This window comes from Nannobrachium achirus (genome assembly GCF_963921795.1).
Source record: "Nannobrachium achirus genome assembly, chromosome: 24".
NCBI classification, from domain to species: Eukaryota; Metazoa; Chordata; class Actinopteri; order Myctophiformes; family Myctophidae; genus Nannobrachium; species Nannobrachium achirus.
The window spans coordinates 11118511-11137327 of NC_137831.1; the positions used below are offsets into that span (position 1 = coordinate 11118511).

At 44.1% G+C, this 18817-nt stretch overlaps 1 protein-coding gene across 1 annotated transcript in view; it reads left to right on the forward strand.

The window, feature by feature from the left end:
- ical1 (islet cell autoantigen 1-like) overlaps nt 1–18447 on the forward strand; it is a gene marked incomplete at its 3' end in the record, with an annotated part of 29342 nt that extends 10895 nt beyond the window's left edge. Inside the window, exons 4-15 of the mRNA XM_080720345.1 lie at nt 4999–5071; nt 5995–6118; nt 6769–6967; nt 7641–7766; nt 8113–8211; nt 10595–10683; nt 11484–11533; nt 11790–11837; nt 13343–13573; nt 15711–16031; nt 16813–16914; nt 18332–18447. Coding sequence (XP_080576471.1) covers nt 4999–5071; nt 5995–6118; nt 6769–6967; nt 7641–7766; nt 8113–8211; nt 10595–10683; nt 11484–11533; nt 11790–11837; nt 13343–13573; nt 15711–16031; nt 16813–16914; nt 18332–18447 — 1578 coding nt within the window. The remainder of the gene's footprint in view (nt 1–4998; nt 5072–5994; nt 6119–6768; nt 6968–7640; nt 7767–8112; nt 8212–10594; nt 10684–11483; nt 11534–11789; nt 11838–13342; nt 13574–15710; nt 16032–16812; nt 16915–18331) is intronic.
- Between the last annotated feature and the right edge of the window lie 370 nt (nt 18448–18817).

Genomic DNA, 18817 nt, shown 5'->3' on the forward strand with positions numbered 1-18817 from the left:
AAGGACTTTTTAATACCTCTAAAATGACAAATTAGCCAAATTGTCAAATATTACAGTCATAAATTGTGAAAATAGCCGCTCTACATGCTCACGGCGCCTCACTGTGAGCATGTAGATCTGCTATTTTCACACTAGAACAGTGTTATACAAAATGTAATGCCTCAACTCTTAGTGCGGTGGGGTGGGGGTGGGGGGGGGGTTAAAATATCATTATTTTGGGGTTCGCAGCCTGAAAAGAACCACTGGTCTAGTGCATTGTAACAGGGACAGACTCCCGCGTGTTACCGGCTGATACCGACAATAAGCCACTCCCGACCTACTTGTTTCATTCAAAGGGAACAGAGAAAAAGCCAACATCATTATTGGGATCCCAAAATTCATTCGGCATCTTTCACTATTTCACCAGCTTTTTCTTCAGAAGAGAGTGGTAGCCCAAGAATGGTTGCAGTATAGAAGCATCAGGTAGCACCAGCTGGCCTATTCTTGGCTCGTTTTCCAAAAATGTGTGGAATTTCCCCTCTGAACACTCAAGGAAGGGGAACTTACAAACTTGGCAACAACTGTGAGACGTGTCCATTTTTATATGCGTCCAGTGAAGTTTTGAATACACAGGGTTCCCACGGTCATGAAATTCCTGGAAATATTTTGAAATTAGAAAAATATTTTTCCAGTACTGGAAAAGTTTTGGAATTTATCAAGGGCTATGCATTGTCCTTGGTTATTGATTTTGTTAATACCTCTGAAATGACAAATTAAACATGGGCCAAATTGTCAAATATTAGAGGCAGACATTTTGAAAATAGCCGATCTACAGTGCAAGGCGTTGTGAGCATGTAGATCTGCTATTTTCACAATAGAACTGTGTTATACAAAATTCCTCAACTCTTAGTGCTCGTCAGGGTGCCGGGTCCCCAGTTAAAACATGATTATTTCGGGGGTCACGGGCGGCCTGAAAAGGTTGAGATACACTACCTGTCTTTGGGCATTGCGCATATAGGAGTAAGCGACTCGTTATTGAGCTGAATTATTGTTATATAGTCCTGGAAATTGGGTTAAATATTCTGGAAAAGTTTTGGAAAAGTTTTGGAAATTAATTGGTAAAGATGTGAGGGAACCCTGAATACAATTTCATTTAGTTTTAGTCACGTTTAAGTCATCTGAAATGTTTTAGTTTTACTAACTATGTATACTTATTGCGACCGAAGGTCACAGTATACCATGAGAAATGTCGCAGCTTGTCTCCGTCTGTGTCTGTCAGTCAGTCTATGGTTCTATGGGTTTGTCGCTCAGATATCATGCTTTGATGTCACTGTTCAGGGGAACCACTCTTAACAGAATGGGTTTGCCGCTCTGACATCACGCTCTGGCTTGATGTCCCTTTTATGCCCATATATTTTATGCCCATATATAGTCGACAATGTGATGTCAGAAAATGCCCATATATGGGCATTCCCAGATTACACTTGCAAATGAATTACGCCCTTGTCCGTTTTATGCCCATATATGGAGATCCCATATCTGGGAATGCCCATATTTGGTAATGCCCATACTGTATATGGGCATGTCATATTGTTGACTATCATGCAGGAATCTCCATATATATGGGTAACTGGTCCGATATACGTATATCACTGGCCAGATGGGGCAACTAAATCTGTTGGTTTTGTTGACAAAAATGTATTTTACACTTGGTTGCACACTGAAAATAGACAATCTACAATCTCACAACTGTAGATCTGCTTGCAGATCTGAAAATGAGCTTGCAGATCTGATATTTTCAAAGTGCAACACCTGAGCGCAACCAAACATAAAGCTACCTGTCTTTTAGTTCTACTGGATCGCTTCTCCACTAGTCCCTCCCTAACATTTTTGTCTATGTTTATATGTTGACAGAATTGTCAATATATTTAGTCTTCAGTCACCATAGCTTAGTTTGTGTTCAGTTTTTATCTAGTTTTCGTCAGTGAAAAAGGTAGTCGACAAACCTTTTCCGTCATGGCATTAGTCAACGAACGAGATCAGCGCTGGTGGTTGCAGCTCTGCTAGTCACTAGTTATGGGATTTATTCTTTGAAGTGAGCTGGATCTCTGGGATCCGTTCCTTTCAAAGAGCCGATCAAAAGACTGGCTCATTTTAGTTACTTTGTAGATTTTGATTGTGATTACAAATCACTTCAATCCTATATACATTTCGGCCATATATACATTTCAGCGTTGCGACACATAGTGAGCTTGTAGATCGGCTATTTTCAAATGACTTTTCTACATCTTATTCATTGGAAAACTTGTGAAATGGGTGAAATTCTGCATAATGAGTACTTTCTACTATTGCCAATAGTGTACATTTTGATACCAATACACTTGTACTTTTACTCAAGTACATTCTAATTGAGAACGTCTACTTGTGTTGTGGCAGAGTATTTCTATGTGCAGTGCTGATACTTTTACATTTTTTTAAGTAAAAGTATCAACACTGCAATGTAGAAATTCTCTGCAAGTAAAGAATTTACTCCCTCTCCTCAAAAAAAAAAGGAACGGCTCCCTATACTGCGAACCGTATCCCATCGTTCATTTCAAGGAGCCGTTCAAAAGACTTGATTCGTTCGTGAACGTCCCACCTTTACAGGTCACAGATGTTGGGCTCCTGTATCTTGGAGGTGTGAAGAGGCCACCGGTTACCCTTTTAGGTTAATCAGTAACTACAGTACCTACTCTAGTCTATATGTGTGCCTGCACCACTGATAGGTCCATGCCAGGTCTGGGACTAAATGTGCATTCAGCAGCGCAGCAGATATGGTTATGGCGGCAAAGCAAATCGTGAGTGAGACTTTAAAAAGAATAATAAAAATATATAAACCGCGACGCAGTGCCCAAGTGCCCGGGACAAAGTGCATCCAGTCTAGACAGGAAATGGAAACCGATTCTCCATTGACTCCCGTGTTAGGTTTTGCAGGAAAACGCCCATCTCTCTTGTTTCCTGGTCCTGCCTCGCGTCTCCATTAAAAGCACTGCTAGCTAGTTCGCTAGCTTTGAGATGCTTCATCACACAAACACACTCTTTTCAGTACTAGCCTGGAACTACTAGACCAATTCGCCTGGGCCAAAAAACTTGCCCTTGGCGAATATGTGTCTGGCCCCACTCAATTGTGAATCCATTTCCCCTCTCCCAAAATTTGGGGGACCAATCAGGGCCCAGCATTGGTCTGGTCTAACCAATCGTGTCCAGAGCCGTTTTTTTAACCCACCCCTTGGACATGAAAATTCTGCTTGTGAGTCCAGACTAATATTCGATACGCAGTGAGGAATTAGTATGATCAATGCCAGGCTATTTCTGTACGGCCATGTTCCCACAGCGTTCACGCCGATCGTGCGCGTGCATAGTGCTGCACACACTACTACGACCACTTTAAGTGGATATTGTAATTGCACCAGTAGAGCTAACGGCCTCACCTCACCTCACAGTAGGCCCCGTCTCTCTGCTTGTTCTCATCAGCAGAGGCAAAAATAGAAGCAGGCAAGAGGAGGCACCGTGCCCTGAATCAGAAGTGGACTCTGAAGTATTTTGTGCCGTATAATTCAGGGGTCTTTTCAGGCCAAGGACCCCTTAGCTGAGAGAGGGGTGCCACACGGACCCCCTAGCTACATACTGCATGGTATTCTATAGCTGATTTTAAAATGTCCTAAATTTCATTTTGTTTAATATTATATTCGTTGGATTCATTTAACCACTTAAATGCAATACTTAGTAAACTTGACCATTGGCCCTGTACTTCTGGTCTGGTCTTTATTACAGGGGTCTTTAACGTTTTCAGGCCAAGGACCCCTTAGTTGAGAGAGAGATTAAGCAGGGACCCCCACAACCTTATCATAGATTCCATACATTGTTTGACAGCACAATCATCAGTGAATTTTGGATTCAGATATTTAACCACTTGAACCTTTCACTCTGTACTTAGTCTGCTCTTTTTCCCCTCTACACCAAAGCTCTTTGCCAAAAATAGCCGATCTACAAGCGAGGCGTTGTGAGCTTGTAGATCTGCTATTTTTGGCTACATTTCTCAGAATATGGACACTAGGGTTCAAGTGGTTAATATAAAAAAAGGGAGAAAAATCTTTCTATCACTCAAAGATTTGGAGGACCCCCTGTAGTAACTCTGATGACCCCCTGTTGAAGACCCATGCTTTATTATGTTCACTTCGGTGCACCACTGTTCACAGCATGTTCACAGCACCATTCTGTCCCTCACTAAGCAAGCGGTCGGCTCTAAAAGTCTTAACGGACCCTGTGAACATCAGCTTGTTTTTCCCCTTTGCCAATCAGACCACAGCAGCACAGTAGAGAGCGGGTCTCCGGTTCTATGTTGCCATGACCACCGTATGGGGGGGGGGGGGGGGAGATGATGTCTCATCTGTTGCACTCATATTCAACCCATCCAGTGCACCACAGACAGACAGACGGATGATTACAAATAATAATGTGAGGCACAGTCTGTACCAGAACTCTGCCCTCAAAGTGTGTGTGTGTGTGTGTGTGTGTGTGTGTGTGTGTGTGTGTGTGTGTGTGTGTGTGTGGTTGTGTGTTACTGCTTATAATAAGAATAATGATTGTAATCCCAATCCCTGTGAACAATTTTAATATGCTCTTTTTAGAAAGGTTCCCAACAGTGGGTCGGGACCCATTTGTGGGTCACGGACCAATGTTTATGGGTCAAAACGCGCGAAAAAAATCCATAATTCGGATCCTGGGCAAACGTCTTTTCTCTTTTGGTCTCGAATTGAAAAGTATGGGAACCTCTGCTCTACAGTATGTTAACCAACTGTGTGTGTGTGTGTGTGTGTGTGTGTGTGTGTGTGTGTGTGTGTGTGTGTGTGTGTGTGTGTGTGTGTGTGTGTGTGTGTGTGTGTGTGTGTGTGTGTGTGTGTGTGTGTGTGTGTGTGTGTGTGTGTGTGTGTGTGTGTGTGTGTGTGTGTGTGTGTGTGTGTGTGTGTGTGTCATCAGTTCTTCCGCTCGGTCCAGACCACGTGCACAGAGCTGCTGAAGGTGATAGAGAAGTACCAACAGAGAATCACACGTGAGTGACACACACACACACACGATGACATGCAGGTCATAGTCAGCTGATAGCTATTCCTGCTTCCGTTATTTAATATCCACCTGTTTGATAACAAAACATACCAAACTAGAATAAGTGCTCTTCCAAGCACAGGTCGCTGCCAGGTCAGGTAGGTTATTGGGGCCTAATAGTGGCGTTATAATAGGTGTAAAGGGTGCCATGTCTTCTTCAGCCTTTCACGGCAATCGGACTCTGCATTCATGAATTGTGGCATTTTGTTCCAAAAATATGTTTTGCAAAAGTCAACCTGCTGGTGGCGCTATAACAGGCCCAATGTGAAAAGGGTGGCATTTGTTCCTCAGCCTAGTGGCAATGTGGTTGAAAAATTTGCTAGCTGCGTTCATGATTTGAGGCATTTTGTTAAAAACGGACCAATCCTGCAAACTATGGAAGCCAATGTTAGCCAATTGGGATGGAATATGAAATATTTGATATTTGAAGTGGCATTTCTTCCTTGGCCTAGTGGGAATGTGTGTGCACAATTTCACCAACATTGCATGCTGTGTTCATGATTTTAGGCATTTTTTACTCAAAACGGACCAACAGATACTGTCTCCCGATTTGCGACAGATTTATTTTTTGCAAAAATCAAACTCATGGTGGTGCCATAACAGGCCCACACCCGGATGGAGGACAGGTGCAAAACATAGTCTTGGCCATGCCTTTCGGCCTGCTGGAGACAATAATAATAGTACTAGATACAGTACAATTGTTACAGCGATTTTCTGAGTACTCAACGTCGCCTTACAGTTATGGAGGTCCGTGGACCAGGGCCTTTATATGGTATATACAGTACCAAACTGGGGGGTCCTTGAAATGAAAAGGGTTTGAGACCCACTAATCTAAACATCCATTAAGCCCCGGTGTGTCTCTGTCCTCAGACCTGTCCCAGGAGGAGAATGAGCTGGGTCTGTTCCTCCGCTTCCAGGCTGAACACGACCGCACCAAGGCAGGCAACATGATGGACGCCACCAGCAGGGCTCTGTGTGCCTCAGCTAAGCAGAGGTCAGACACACCTTTTAGTTAGTTTTCAAAAAAACAAAACGAAAACTGCAATCTAATTCAGTTTTTCTTAGTTTTAGTTTAGTTTTAGTTTTTTTCTTTTTTAGTTTTTTTTTCATGCTTTGGGTTATTTGCCAGGTGCAGGATAAAAAAAATTGCCTATTGTGTAATAAAAACTCAACAAAAGATACAATAAAAAAAAAACATATACAGTATATACAGTATATATATATATATATATATTCTATTACTGTTGGTAACGAGAACAACTAAAACTAAGTGCATTCTGTCTATAATTTCAGTTAGTTTTAGTTAGTGTTAATTTGCGTTAACGAAAATGATGAGAAAATACGTTCGTCAACACACATTTTTCAAAGGAAGAAAACTAGACTAGACGAGACGAGACGAAAACCCACATGAATAAACAATGACTGGGTCTAAAAATCATAATGCAATTTCGTGTCAAGGTACCTTGGACTAAATAAAAATAGGATGAGGTTGACTAAATGTGATAAAAAATAACAATGGCAATTGAAACTGGACTAAGACTGAGACTAAATCTAAAAATGTCTGATAAAATTAACAGTTGTTTTAGTTCAGTTAACGGAAAACTTTTTTTTTTGTTTTTTTGCTGTTGTCGTGCCCGTCGGCAGGCTGGCGCTGTGCCCTCCGCTGCAGCGCATGTTCCAGGAGGTGGAGACGTTCCGGCGGCGCGCCATCGCCGACACGCTGCTGACGGTGGGCCGCATGGAGACGTCCCGCACCGAGTACCGAGGGGCCCTGCTCTGGATGAAGGACGCCTCGCAGGAGCTGGACCCCGACACCTACAAACAGCTGGAGAAGTTCCGCAAGGTCAGAGAGAGAGAGAACAGGAGGTCGTAAACATGTCCACAGGGCTGTTAAGATTATGACATTTTACATGACGATTAATTGTCCCTCAAATAATTGTGATTAATTGTCGTTGACAACATAACTGTTTGGCTTTTAGGCTTTGAAGTTGCACATTGCAGATATTAAATATACAAAGAAAATACTGACATATTTGATAACTTCATACTTAAACTCATTGTCTGCCCCCTCATATTCATTTTACGCTTTCAAGAGTTAAACATCTATAATCGTTCCATCGTTTAGCTGGGGACCACCTGACCATCATGGGACCATCATGCACCATGTGTGTGCACGCCGTTCACACCTTTCAAACGAAAGAAATCTGCTTGGAAATCCGTTCAGGCATTCATGAGATAGCAGCCATTATGTTTTCTTCAAATGTAAACAAACATGGCTGCCATGTTGATGATGGGGGTTGGTATGGGGGTCAAACATGCAATTTCGCGATTGCGATTATGCCTAGTAGATAGAAGAGAGAAGAGATTTTAAGTAGATAAAAAAAAAGTTATGCAAAAACGGCCCCAACTCGGGAAAGGTGGCGTCAAACAACGGGAATAACTTGGGGAAACTTGTGATAGAGCAGCCAATGATTAAAATGGTGTGTGTGTGTGTGTGTGCGTGTGTGCGTGCTCAGGTCCAAGCCCAGGTGAGGGGGACGAAGGGTCAGTTTGAGAAGCTGAAGAACGATGTGTGTCAGAAGGTGGACATGCTGGGAGCCAGCCGCTGTAACATGCTGTCTCACTCCCTCTGCACCTACCAGGTCTGTGGGAGCTTCATTCATATAGGAGGATTTTATTTTTAGGCAAAATTTTACAGCCGTACTTGAACCCCAGCATCCATATTATGTGGGGGGGGGGGGGGGCGTTCAGCAAAAATAGCAGATCTACAAGCTCACGTGTCACACTGTGACGTGTTGTGAGCTTGTAGATATGCTATTTTTGGTGAAGAGAGTTGGTGTAGAATAGATGGAAAAAGAACTCAAGTACAGTGCACGGCACCCACTTTGAAAAACCCTGCTGTGTGTGTGTGTGTGTGCGTGCGTGCGTGCGTGCGTGCGTGCGTGCGTGCGTGCGTGCGTGCGTGCGTGCGTGCGTGTGTGTGTTCAGACCACTCTGCTGACCTTCTGGGAGAAGACGGCCCACGCCATGTCAGGAATCCACCAGGCCTTCCAGGGACACATCTCCTACCAGTTCACCACACTCAAGGTACCTGCATGTTCTCCCTGTGTCCCATAGGGTAGTCATCTCCTACCACACTCAAGGTACCTGCATGTTCTCCCTGTGTCCCATAGGGTAGTCATCTCCTACCACACTCAAGGTACCTGCATGTTCTCCCTGTGTCCCCTAGGGTAGTCATCTCCCACCACACTCAAGGTACCTGCATGTTCTCCCCGTGTCCCCTAGGGTAGTCATCTCCTACCACACTCAAGGTACCTGCATGTTCTCCCTGTGTCCACTAGGGTAGTCATCTCCCACCACACTCAAGGTACCTGCATGTTCTCCCCGTGTCCCCTAGGGTAGTCATCTCCCACCACACTCAAGGTACCTGCATGTTCTCCCTGTGTCCACTAGGGTAGTCATCTCCCACCACACTCAAGGTACCTGCATGTTCTCCCCGTGTCCCCTAGGGTAGTCATCTCCTACCACACTCAAGGTACCTGCATGTTCTCCCTGTGTCCCCTAGGGTAGTCATCTCCTACCACACTCAAGGTACCTGCATGTTCTCCCTGTGTCCCATAGGGTAGTCATCTCCCACCACACTCAAGGTACCTGCATGTTCTCCCTGTGTCCCCTAGGGTAGTCCTCTCCCACCACACTCAAGGTACCTGCATGTTCTCCCTGTGTCCACTAGGGTAGTCATCTCCTACCACACTCAAGGTACCTGCATGTTCTCCCCGTGTCCCCTAGGGTAGTCATCTCCTACCACACTCAAGGTACCTGCATGTTCTCCCTGTGTCCCATAGGGTAGTCATCTCCTACCACACTCAAGGTACCTGCATGTTCTCCCTGTGTCCCATAGGGTAGTCATCTCCTACCACACTCAAGGTACCTGCATGTTCTCCCTGTGTCCCCTAGGGTAGTCATCTCCTACCACACTCAAGGTACCTGCATGTTCTCCCTGTGTCCCCTAGGGTAGTCATCTCCCACCACACTCAAGGTACCTGCATGTTCTCCCTGTGTCCCATAGGGTAGTCATCTCCTACCACACTCAAGGTACCTGCATGTTCTCCCTGTGTCCCCTAGGGTAGTCCTCTCCTACCACACTCAAGGTACCTGCATGTTCTCCCCGTGTCCCCTAGGGTAGTCATCTCCCACCACACTCAAGGTACCTGCATGTTCTCCCTGTGTCCCATAGGGTAGTCATCTCCTACCACACTCAAGGTACCTGCATGTTCTCCCTGTGTCCCCTAGGGTAGTCATCTCCTACCACACTCAAGGTACCTGCATGTTCTCCCTGTGTCCCCTAGGGTAGTCATCTCCTACCACACTCAAGGTACCTGCATGTTCTCCCTGTGTCCCCTAGGGTAGTCATCTCCTACCACACTCAAGGTACCTGCATGTTCTCCCTGTGTCCCCTAGGGTAGTCATCTCCTACCACACTCAAGGTACCTGCATGTTCTCCCTGTGTCCCCTAGGGTAGTCATCTCCCACCACACTCAAGGTACCTGCATGTTCTCCCTGTGTCCCCTAGGGTAGTCATCTCCTACCACACTCAAGGTACCTGCATGTTCTCCCTGTGTCCCCTAGGGTAGTCATCTCCTACCACACTCAAGGTACCTGCATGTTCTCCCTGTGTCCCCTAGGGTAGTCATCTCCTACCACACTCAAGGTACCTGCATGTTCTCCCTGTGTCCCCTAGGGTAGTCATCTCCCACCACACTCAAGGTACCTGCATGTTCTCCCCGTGTCCCCTAGGGTAGTCATCTCCTACCAGTTCACCACACTCATGGTATCGGCGTAACAAAGACGGCTGGATGGGGTTTGTTCATGGATGTTCTCCCCGTGTCCCCTAGGGCAGTGGTTCTCAACCATTTCAGTCCGCGACCCCCAGAATAATCACTTTTGAACTCGGGGACCCCCCCCCCACCCTGACGAGCACTAAGAGTTGAGGCATTACATTTTGTATAACCCGGTTCTATTGCGAGGTGTTGTGAGCATGTAGATCAGCTATTTTCACAATTTCTGCCTCTAATATTTGACAATTTGGCCAATGTTTGTCAATTTAGAGTCCTTAAATTGGCAATTTGGAAAAGTGCAGATACCTTCTATACACTTACTGTTGAGTGAGAAAACAATGTTGCACATTAAGTTAATCATCCTGGAACCCTCTGAGGGTCCTGACCCACAGGTTGAGAACCACTGCCCTAGGGTAGGTACCCTCACAAAAAGAAATCCTGCTCTCTATACTGCCTCCCCCTGGCCAGCCAGGGCACCTGATGGAGGGTAAAGGAACTTTCAGTCTGATAACCCCCTCAGCTTTGTCTCGGGGGATTATCAGCCTGTCGGGACCTTTATTTTCTCCATAACGACCACGCAGCGAGACGTTATCCCTTACTTATCGTCCCGTCTCTAATGTCCTGTCTCTTAGGAGCTGAGGGACCCTCTGGAAGAGTTAACGGAGATGCAGACCAAAGAACTGGATGAAAAGGAGAAGTCCACACCAAGACACACAGACAAGTGAGCACACAGGCACTTGGCAACTGGCCAGGCAGTACAGTTACAGCTTCTAGTTTACTTAAGTCAAGTCCATAGTCCTTTCAACACTGGAGAGCATACCGTCTTCAAAATGTGTCATTAACACACTGCTGTTAGAAGATGCAGTAGCACCCCAAACTAAACTTTCCAGACCATCATTGTGCCAGGTGCGTAGGAGTTGAAAGTACAGTTTAAGCATTTAAGCAGACACTCTTACCCGGAGCGACTTACAGATTGCAACATTGGAGGAAGCACTAAACGGTAAATACAAAGAACTGGGATTACAAGTAAGGCAGCATGCCTCGCTCGATCTACAGTATATAGTCTATGAGACGGAAGTGTTGGACTAAAACAATAAGAGGCCATAGGTTAGTGATTTTTAGAACAGATAAAAGGGAGAATAGATGGGAGGCAAAGTCATCTGCCTGGGCAGTGAGAGATATGCCACTCAAAATATGATTCCAAAACATGGTAGTTTGATGAAAATGCATTGTCATACATGAAAAAAGTTTAGTTCTTCTTTTTTAACTCTCCTCTCTTTCTTTATTTCTTTCTTTCTTTCTTCAAATTCAAATTATGCCTTATTGGCATTTTGCCAAAGCATTCATGACATACGGCAGGGGTCAATACAATCAATACACTGATGATTGTGCTGTCAAACAATGAAACTATATGGAATCTATGAAAAGGTTGTGGGGGTCCCTGCTTCATCTCTCTCTCGACTAAGGGGTCCTTGGCCTGAAAACGTGACATTCGGTATTTTGTCTCACTCTTTCTTCCAGTCTGGTGTCTCTGGATGAGGACAAGCTGTCAGATGAGGCCTCTGAAACTGGTAGGTACTGCCCCCTGCAGGTTGGAATATGGAATGAATATGTTGCTAGAGCTGAGACCCATTAGCCTAGCTGCAGCTAGACATCATCCCCACACATGTTAAAACCTTATGGTTAAAACAAGGAGGGGATGTAGTTATAGGATATACTGCAGTTAGTTAGCTGCATTAGTGTACCTGTATAGGCTGGGCCCAGGCTAGAGACCCATTGCTTTTACCCTGTTGCTTGTGACACGCCCATGTTTTGTGTCTTCTACAGGCCCAGCCCACTGTGCTGACAGACAGAGCCAAGGCAGTCTGGATAGCGGTAAGCACACATGCATGCATGCATGTTTGTTCTGCGAGGTGGCGGAAGTGTGAGGCCCTTCAAGATACCAGTTTATCTATTTGCGTTGGAAGTGTGTCAAAAGTAACCCTGAAACTTCACTGGCAATTTCACAGGGGGATGCTACTTTTGGTACTATAAGTACATTTTGAAACCAATACTTTTGTACTTTTACTCAAATTAATTTAGAATTCCTGACTTTTACTTGTAACATCATATTTCTATATTGCAGTGTTAATACTTTTACTTAAAGGAGGACTTTGCCACTTTTCAACCCATCTTCATATAATAGGTCCTCACTAATGTTCATAATAAAATAGCACAATTTTTTTCTACTCGGTCCAAGTCTGTTAGGAGAGCTGTGGGAAGTTCAGAAATCCATCGTCTTGTGACATCATCATTTTCCAAAAAAAAATTAATCAATATTTTTGAAAAGAATATTTAGATTTTTATTATCGCGAGAACAATGGCTTCCACTTTAACTCATTGAGTGCCAGCCTATCACCACTAGAGGGCGCCCAGTGACCAGAGAATAATAGAGATATGCTGGTAATGCATGCCCAAGTCCTGGAGCCATGACTTTTTTTACAAAGGAAAGGACACTTTCCTTTGTGCATGTACAGGAAGAGGATGAAGTTAGCTTGAAGTTAGCTATTGGCTACCAAGCATTTTAGAAGCCTTATTTTCGTCAACTTAGCCATGATTAAACCTTGCACACCTCATGCATGGGAAAAAAACAGAGAAGAATGAGCTCTAAAAAATCCAATGCAATCCTGGATTGCATTGGAGTGGATTTGTGCAGTTTGTTCACAGCTTTCAAACAAAAAAATCTGATTGGAAATCCGTTCAGGCATTCTTGAGATAATCGCCATTATGTTTTACATGTAATGTAAACAAAAATGGCTGCCCTGTATGTTAGATGGGGTTGTATGGGGGTGGAACATGCAAAATCGCGATTGAAATCATGTTCACCAGATTTGATGGGGTCCCAAAAAAAAAAAAAAAAATCAAAAAAAAATTTTTCAAAAAAAAAAAATTAAAAAAAAAAAAAAAAAAAAAAAAAAGCCGAACTTGTTCGGGATCGGCACTCTACGATACGCTAATAAAGCCGAACTAGTTCGGGATTGGCACTCAATGAGTTAACATTGCAACTTTTCAGGAGTAGAAAGCCTGCATTTTCTATTAGCTTGGATTCCCGATCGATGATGTCACAAGACGATGGGTTTCTGACCTGCCCACAACCCTCCTCTGAGGAAAAAAAAAAAGAAAAAAAAAAAAAAAGGAATTTTTTAGTGAGGACCAATTATATGAAGATAGGTTGAAAAGTGGTGAAGTACTCCTTTAAATTAAAAAAAAAATATATAGTATTTTTTCCACCACTGCATGGCAGCACAAACTCCCCACGACGGAGACGGGTGCAGCTTGGGTGTGTTACTAATGTGAACGGATTGAATGGTAATCTCACACACGCCGTCTATGCACCCCAGCCCTGTACGACCTGAGTGGAGTCAGTGGACCGTTCAACGCGGAGGGCAGCAGCGATGACTTTATGCTCATGGCCTGTGACCAGCTCCATCCCCAGCTCCCTGCCCAGGACACCCTCCTCCCCTTCCAGCCCCGTTCTCCTCCCCAGGCTGAGGATCCAGACAGCCTGTCTTGGGGCTTTGGAGACTTCCAGTCCGCTCCTCCTCCTCCTTCGCAGCTGCCCGCCGACACCGGTAACAAGGCTGGCTGTACTGGTCACAAGCAGGGGTGTCGCACCAAATTCTGGGCCCTGGGTACTTTAACTATTCGAAAAATAGCAGATATACAAGCTCACAGCGCGGCACTCGTGCCGCGCTGTGAGCTTGTATATCTGCATTTTTTTTTATTTTTTTTTAATCGTTAACATTTGTGCAAATCTTTGAATATTTCAAATCCTAAGGTTTTTTTGAAAAACCTATGTTTCTATGTCAGTGGTGCTCAAACTTTTTCAGGTCAAAGACCCCCAAAATGATAAGTATTTGGCCACAGACCCCATCTCAAAATTTTTAGTTCCAGGGACCCCCCAGAAGCAAACTTTGAGTTACAAATGTTCGCTTAAAAATACATGTAGGCCTATTCAAAGATTTGCACACATTTTCACGACTTTTCAAAAATGGCAGAGCTACAAGCTTGCAGTGAGCTTGTATATCTGCTATTTTTCAATAGCTTGTATATCTGCTATTTTTCAATAGCTAAAGCTAAAGTATAAAATAATTAAGTCTCCCTCCACCTTGGGCCCTGGTAACTCAGTCCTACTTTTCCCCCCCTTGTGACGCCCCTGGTCACAAGCACTTGATCGATGCAGTGCTCTTAGTTTTCTCCTCTTGCAGGCTCCTTTTCCCTTCCTCGCTTTAAAACTGGCACACTGGGTTCTCTGCAGCTTGTTGATCTCTCCTCTGGCTTAGACGCAATGAAAAGGCGTCTCTCTCTCCTTCAGCTGACCTACAGCTCTAGCTGTAGAGAAAATATACCGTAGGTCCACGCTTCAGCCCCAGAGCCGCAGTCTCTCATGGGATAAATCTCAGATCTTTAATTCCCTCCAGAGTTGAACTTCTCTTCTCGTCTCTCGGCATGGAGAATATCTAACTAAGTCTCCTCTCTCTCTCTCTCTCTCTTCAAGAGAATCTGCCTTTCCTCAGATCTTTAATTCCCCCCGGTGCTGCACTTCTGTTCTCCTGGTGTGAAGAAGAATAACAAAACTCTTTTCTTAGTCTTCTCTCTTGTTCAGATAATCTACCCTTTTCTCAGATCTGTGCATTGCTGCACTTCTCTGCTCCTGGCATGAAGAATATCAGGGTTCCCACGGTCATGAAATTCCTGGAAATATTTTGAAATTAGAAAAATATCTTTCCAGTCCTGGAAGGTCCTGGAAAAAAATGGCTATGCATTGTTTTTGGTTATTGATCTTGTTAATTCATTTACTGCCACCATAAATCGACTTTGAGGGTTTCCTGCCAAGATTTTCTTACCTATTGACGTGGGCATGTGCGTGTCCATCTTGCACGATCCACATCCTCGCCACGGTCCGTTCGCGGCGTGCACGCTTTATTTTTGCTACACTGCCTGTCTTTGGGCATTGCACATACTCATTATTGGGAATTGGGTTAAATATTCTGGAATTCTTTTGGAAATTCATTGGTCAAAATGTGTGGGAACCCTAAAATATCTAATCTAACTCTTTTCTGAGTCTCCTCTCTCTTCCAGAGGATCTGCCTCTCCTCGGTTCAGGCTTTGACCTTTTTCAGTGTCTGTTTAGCCAGGCGTGTTCTTAAAAAGTTTGCCTCGTACCAGTGTTGTTTTTGACCGCAAATTTTGATTTAGTTTTAGTCATAGTCTTTTGAATAAAATGTCTTTTAGTTTCAGTCATAATTTAGTCACCGGAAAAGTTTTAGTTTTAGTAAAATTTTAGTCGACAATATCATAATATTTTAGGCGACTAAATCTACAGTTGATTTAGTCAACTGAAATGTATTTTGGCAGGCCTTGATGGCATCGTAATGGCTGATTTTACACTTGGTTGAGTGCTGAAAATAGTGCTGCGACGCGTTGTGAGCTTGTAGATCTGCTATTTTCAGCACGCAACATCTGTGAGCAACCAAACATAAAATGACTCTCTTCTCCACTAGTCCCTCCATAACGTTTTAGTCTAGTTTTTATTTTGTTGACGAAATTGTCAATATATATAGTCTTAGTTTTAGTCACCACAGCTTAGTTTTTATTTAGTTTTCTTCAGTGAAAGAAACGCAGTCGACAAACATTTTTCGTCATAGTTTTAGTCGACAAAATCAACACTGCCTCGTACTTGTTAACAAACCACTCTTCCCCACTCAGGCGGAGACCTCCTCTCGAGCGTTGCTGCGTCACCAGGAGGAGGCGGTGGGTACGGGGAGAGCGAGAGGGGAGACCTGAACTTCCTCAAGGACCTCCTCAGCCCCGGAGCGGAGGGCGGCGGAGCCGACGAGTTCAGCAGGGAGTGGCAGGACGCCTTCGGGCTCTTCGACCAGCCCGGCGACCCCGGGGGCGACCACCACCCCGCTCCCCCGCCGGCCGCCGGAGCCCCCGGCCCCGGGGGGGCCCAGCGGCCCTCCCAGCCCCCCAGTCCCACGGGATTCCTGCCCTCCCAGCTCCTAGACCACAGCCTCAGCTCCACAGGTCAGTTGAACTGAACCCCCCCCCCCCCCCCGCTCAAAAACACTAGCAATGATCACTATTTGAATATAGACCTCTGTGAAGTTGGCACCCCTATGATGAAAACATATATAAAAATGGTGTCATTCTTTAGTGCTGGATTTGTGCTGAATTGTGCCGTAAATTTTATAATTTGTGCTGCTATCATTATTGAGATATTCTACACAACACCACTGTTCTGCTGCTATCTTCTACAATGAAATACTGCTGCTCTACACCACCCTCTGTAGGGCAATCACTACCGGTATACTGCTGCTAAATCTGCTAATTCATAACCTTATAAATATTTATATATATATATAAATATATATAAAAGCTCAATTGATGATTTCAATGGCACAAATTAGAGCACATCCAGCACTAAAGATGGAGACCATTTTTTCCCGATTTGGAGCCAAAAAATTGGGGGTGCAAGCCTCAGCAAAACTATAACTTAGAATCTCTCAAAGATTATACCAGTACAAATTATAAAATTTACGGCACAATTCAGCACAAATCCAGCAATAAAGAATGACACCATTTTTTATATACGTTTTCATAATATGGGGTGCCAACTTCACAGAGGTTGAATATAGAGCTAATAACCTTTTCACTTTTTAATCAAATGTTTTCTTTTCTGTTTACCAAAAAATATCACTTCCACTACCTTCAACTGTGTGTGGTGATGATGTCAGCTTGTATGAAGTGAGTGTGTGTTGTGTGCGTTCTTCTAACTGGTCTAATGTTGGTGCTCCTCATATCCCAGGTTGGGCTACGCCGCCGATGTTCCAAGCCCCGCCTCTACAACCCCCTCCCCCCGCCGGCCAGAGCCAATCAGCGCATACTGCTCCCAGTTCAACAGCCAATGGTAAGACGGATGCTTCGTGACGCGATTACTTGGGCAGGTTCATGTTTAGGGATGGAGCTCGAAACGAGGGCCTGTTACAAACTCGACAACACATTTATTGAGTAGCCGGTATCAATAAGCTTTGGGCTTATCAAGCTTGTTATCGAGCATAGCAGCCCATGACGTCATGTTTAAACAACCAGGACAAGAGGCGATCAAGAAATTATTACAGTACTATTCATAATATAAAACACTTATTGCACACTAATGAATGATAGTTTTAATGATATTTAATGATAACATTTGTTACTTTTGTCAATTGTCATCTTCATAGAAGGGTGGTCAGCCACAAACTCAGTCACAACAACTGGTTCTGTTCAGAATTTGTTGTCTCACATCTTTCCACAAAATATTAGAAAACGCTCAACAGTGGGCTTGATTAAAGCCCGGCTCAATATGCAGGATCGATAAGGTGTGCATTATCAATAAAGATTAACAAGCTCCATCCCTATTTATGTTTGTTATCAGTACCACTACCTGGTCAAACCTTTACCATGGCAGCGCTATCAGTGATGTCATAGGAGGATTTAAGACATATCAGTGATGTCATAGGAGGATTTAAGACATATCAGTGATGTCATAGTAGGATTTAAGACATATCAGTGATGTCATAGTAGGATTTAAGACATATCAGTGATGTCATAGTAGGATTTAAGACATATCAGTGATGTCATAGGAGGATTTAAGACATATCAGTGATGTCATAGTAGGATTTAAGACATATCAGTGATGTCATAGTAGGATTTAAGACATATCAGTGATGTCATAGGAGGATTTAAGACATACAGTATCAGTGATGTCAGTCAACTCCACATTCAAACAGTGGCCAAATTTTGACCACTGTTTGAGCATGCATATCAGACAGACAGACAGACAGACAGACAGACAGACAGACAGACAGACAGACATTCAGTCGTTTGTAGGATTGCATTTCAGCTTGAAAACCTTTTAATTTAGACTTTTATGGCATACAGCTCATCTATTACAGTAATTTGCACGGGACCACTCAAAACAAGGATTCATATGTCAACCTTCTGAAGTCAGAGTTGCTTGAAGTCCAGTGTGAAATGTCCGCAGCCAGTGCTATGGCATCTGCTGCTTCCAATGGGTTTTTACACACTATACAGTATATCTTCACTGTCGGGCAGAAACCTCGTATCTCCTAGTTTCAAATTTGTATGTTTTTTTTTCCGTAAAGCAAAACCCTGCTTCATCACACAAGACTGTCCCGACAACGACGACATGTAGAATCATCTTTCAGTCGTGAACTTGTATAATCCATTGGTCATCTCGTGTGTGTGCGTGTGTGTGTGTGCGTGTGTGTGCGTGTGTGTGTGTGTGTGTGTGCGCGTGTGTGTGCGCGTGTGTGTGCGCGCAGCGTCTAAAGGTGCGTCCAGGGACATGTCCGCCTGGTTCAACTTGTTTGCCGACCTGGACCCCCTGTCCAACCCCGACGCCATCGGCCGCTCCGAGGACCAACTGCTTAACGCCTGAGGCAGCGTGTATGTGTGTGTGTCTGTCTGTGTGTGTGTGTGTGTGTGCTAACCCAGTGGTTCCGAACCCCAAAATAATCATATCACTGGGGATCCCCCACCCTGACGTGCAGTTGACAAATTTGAGCAAGAGTTGAGGAATTACATTTTGTATAAGACAGTTTTATTGTGAAAATAAAATAGCAGATCTACATACTTCAGAGCATGTAGATCGGCTATTTTCACAATTTCTGCCTCTAATATTTGACAATTTGGCCAATGTTTAATTTGCCATTTTAGAGGTATTTAAAAAGTCCTTAAATTGTCTCTTTAGAAATGTGCAGATACCCTCTATACACTTAAACTTTAAGTTGGTCTGTTTACCTTTGAGT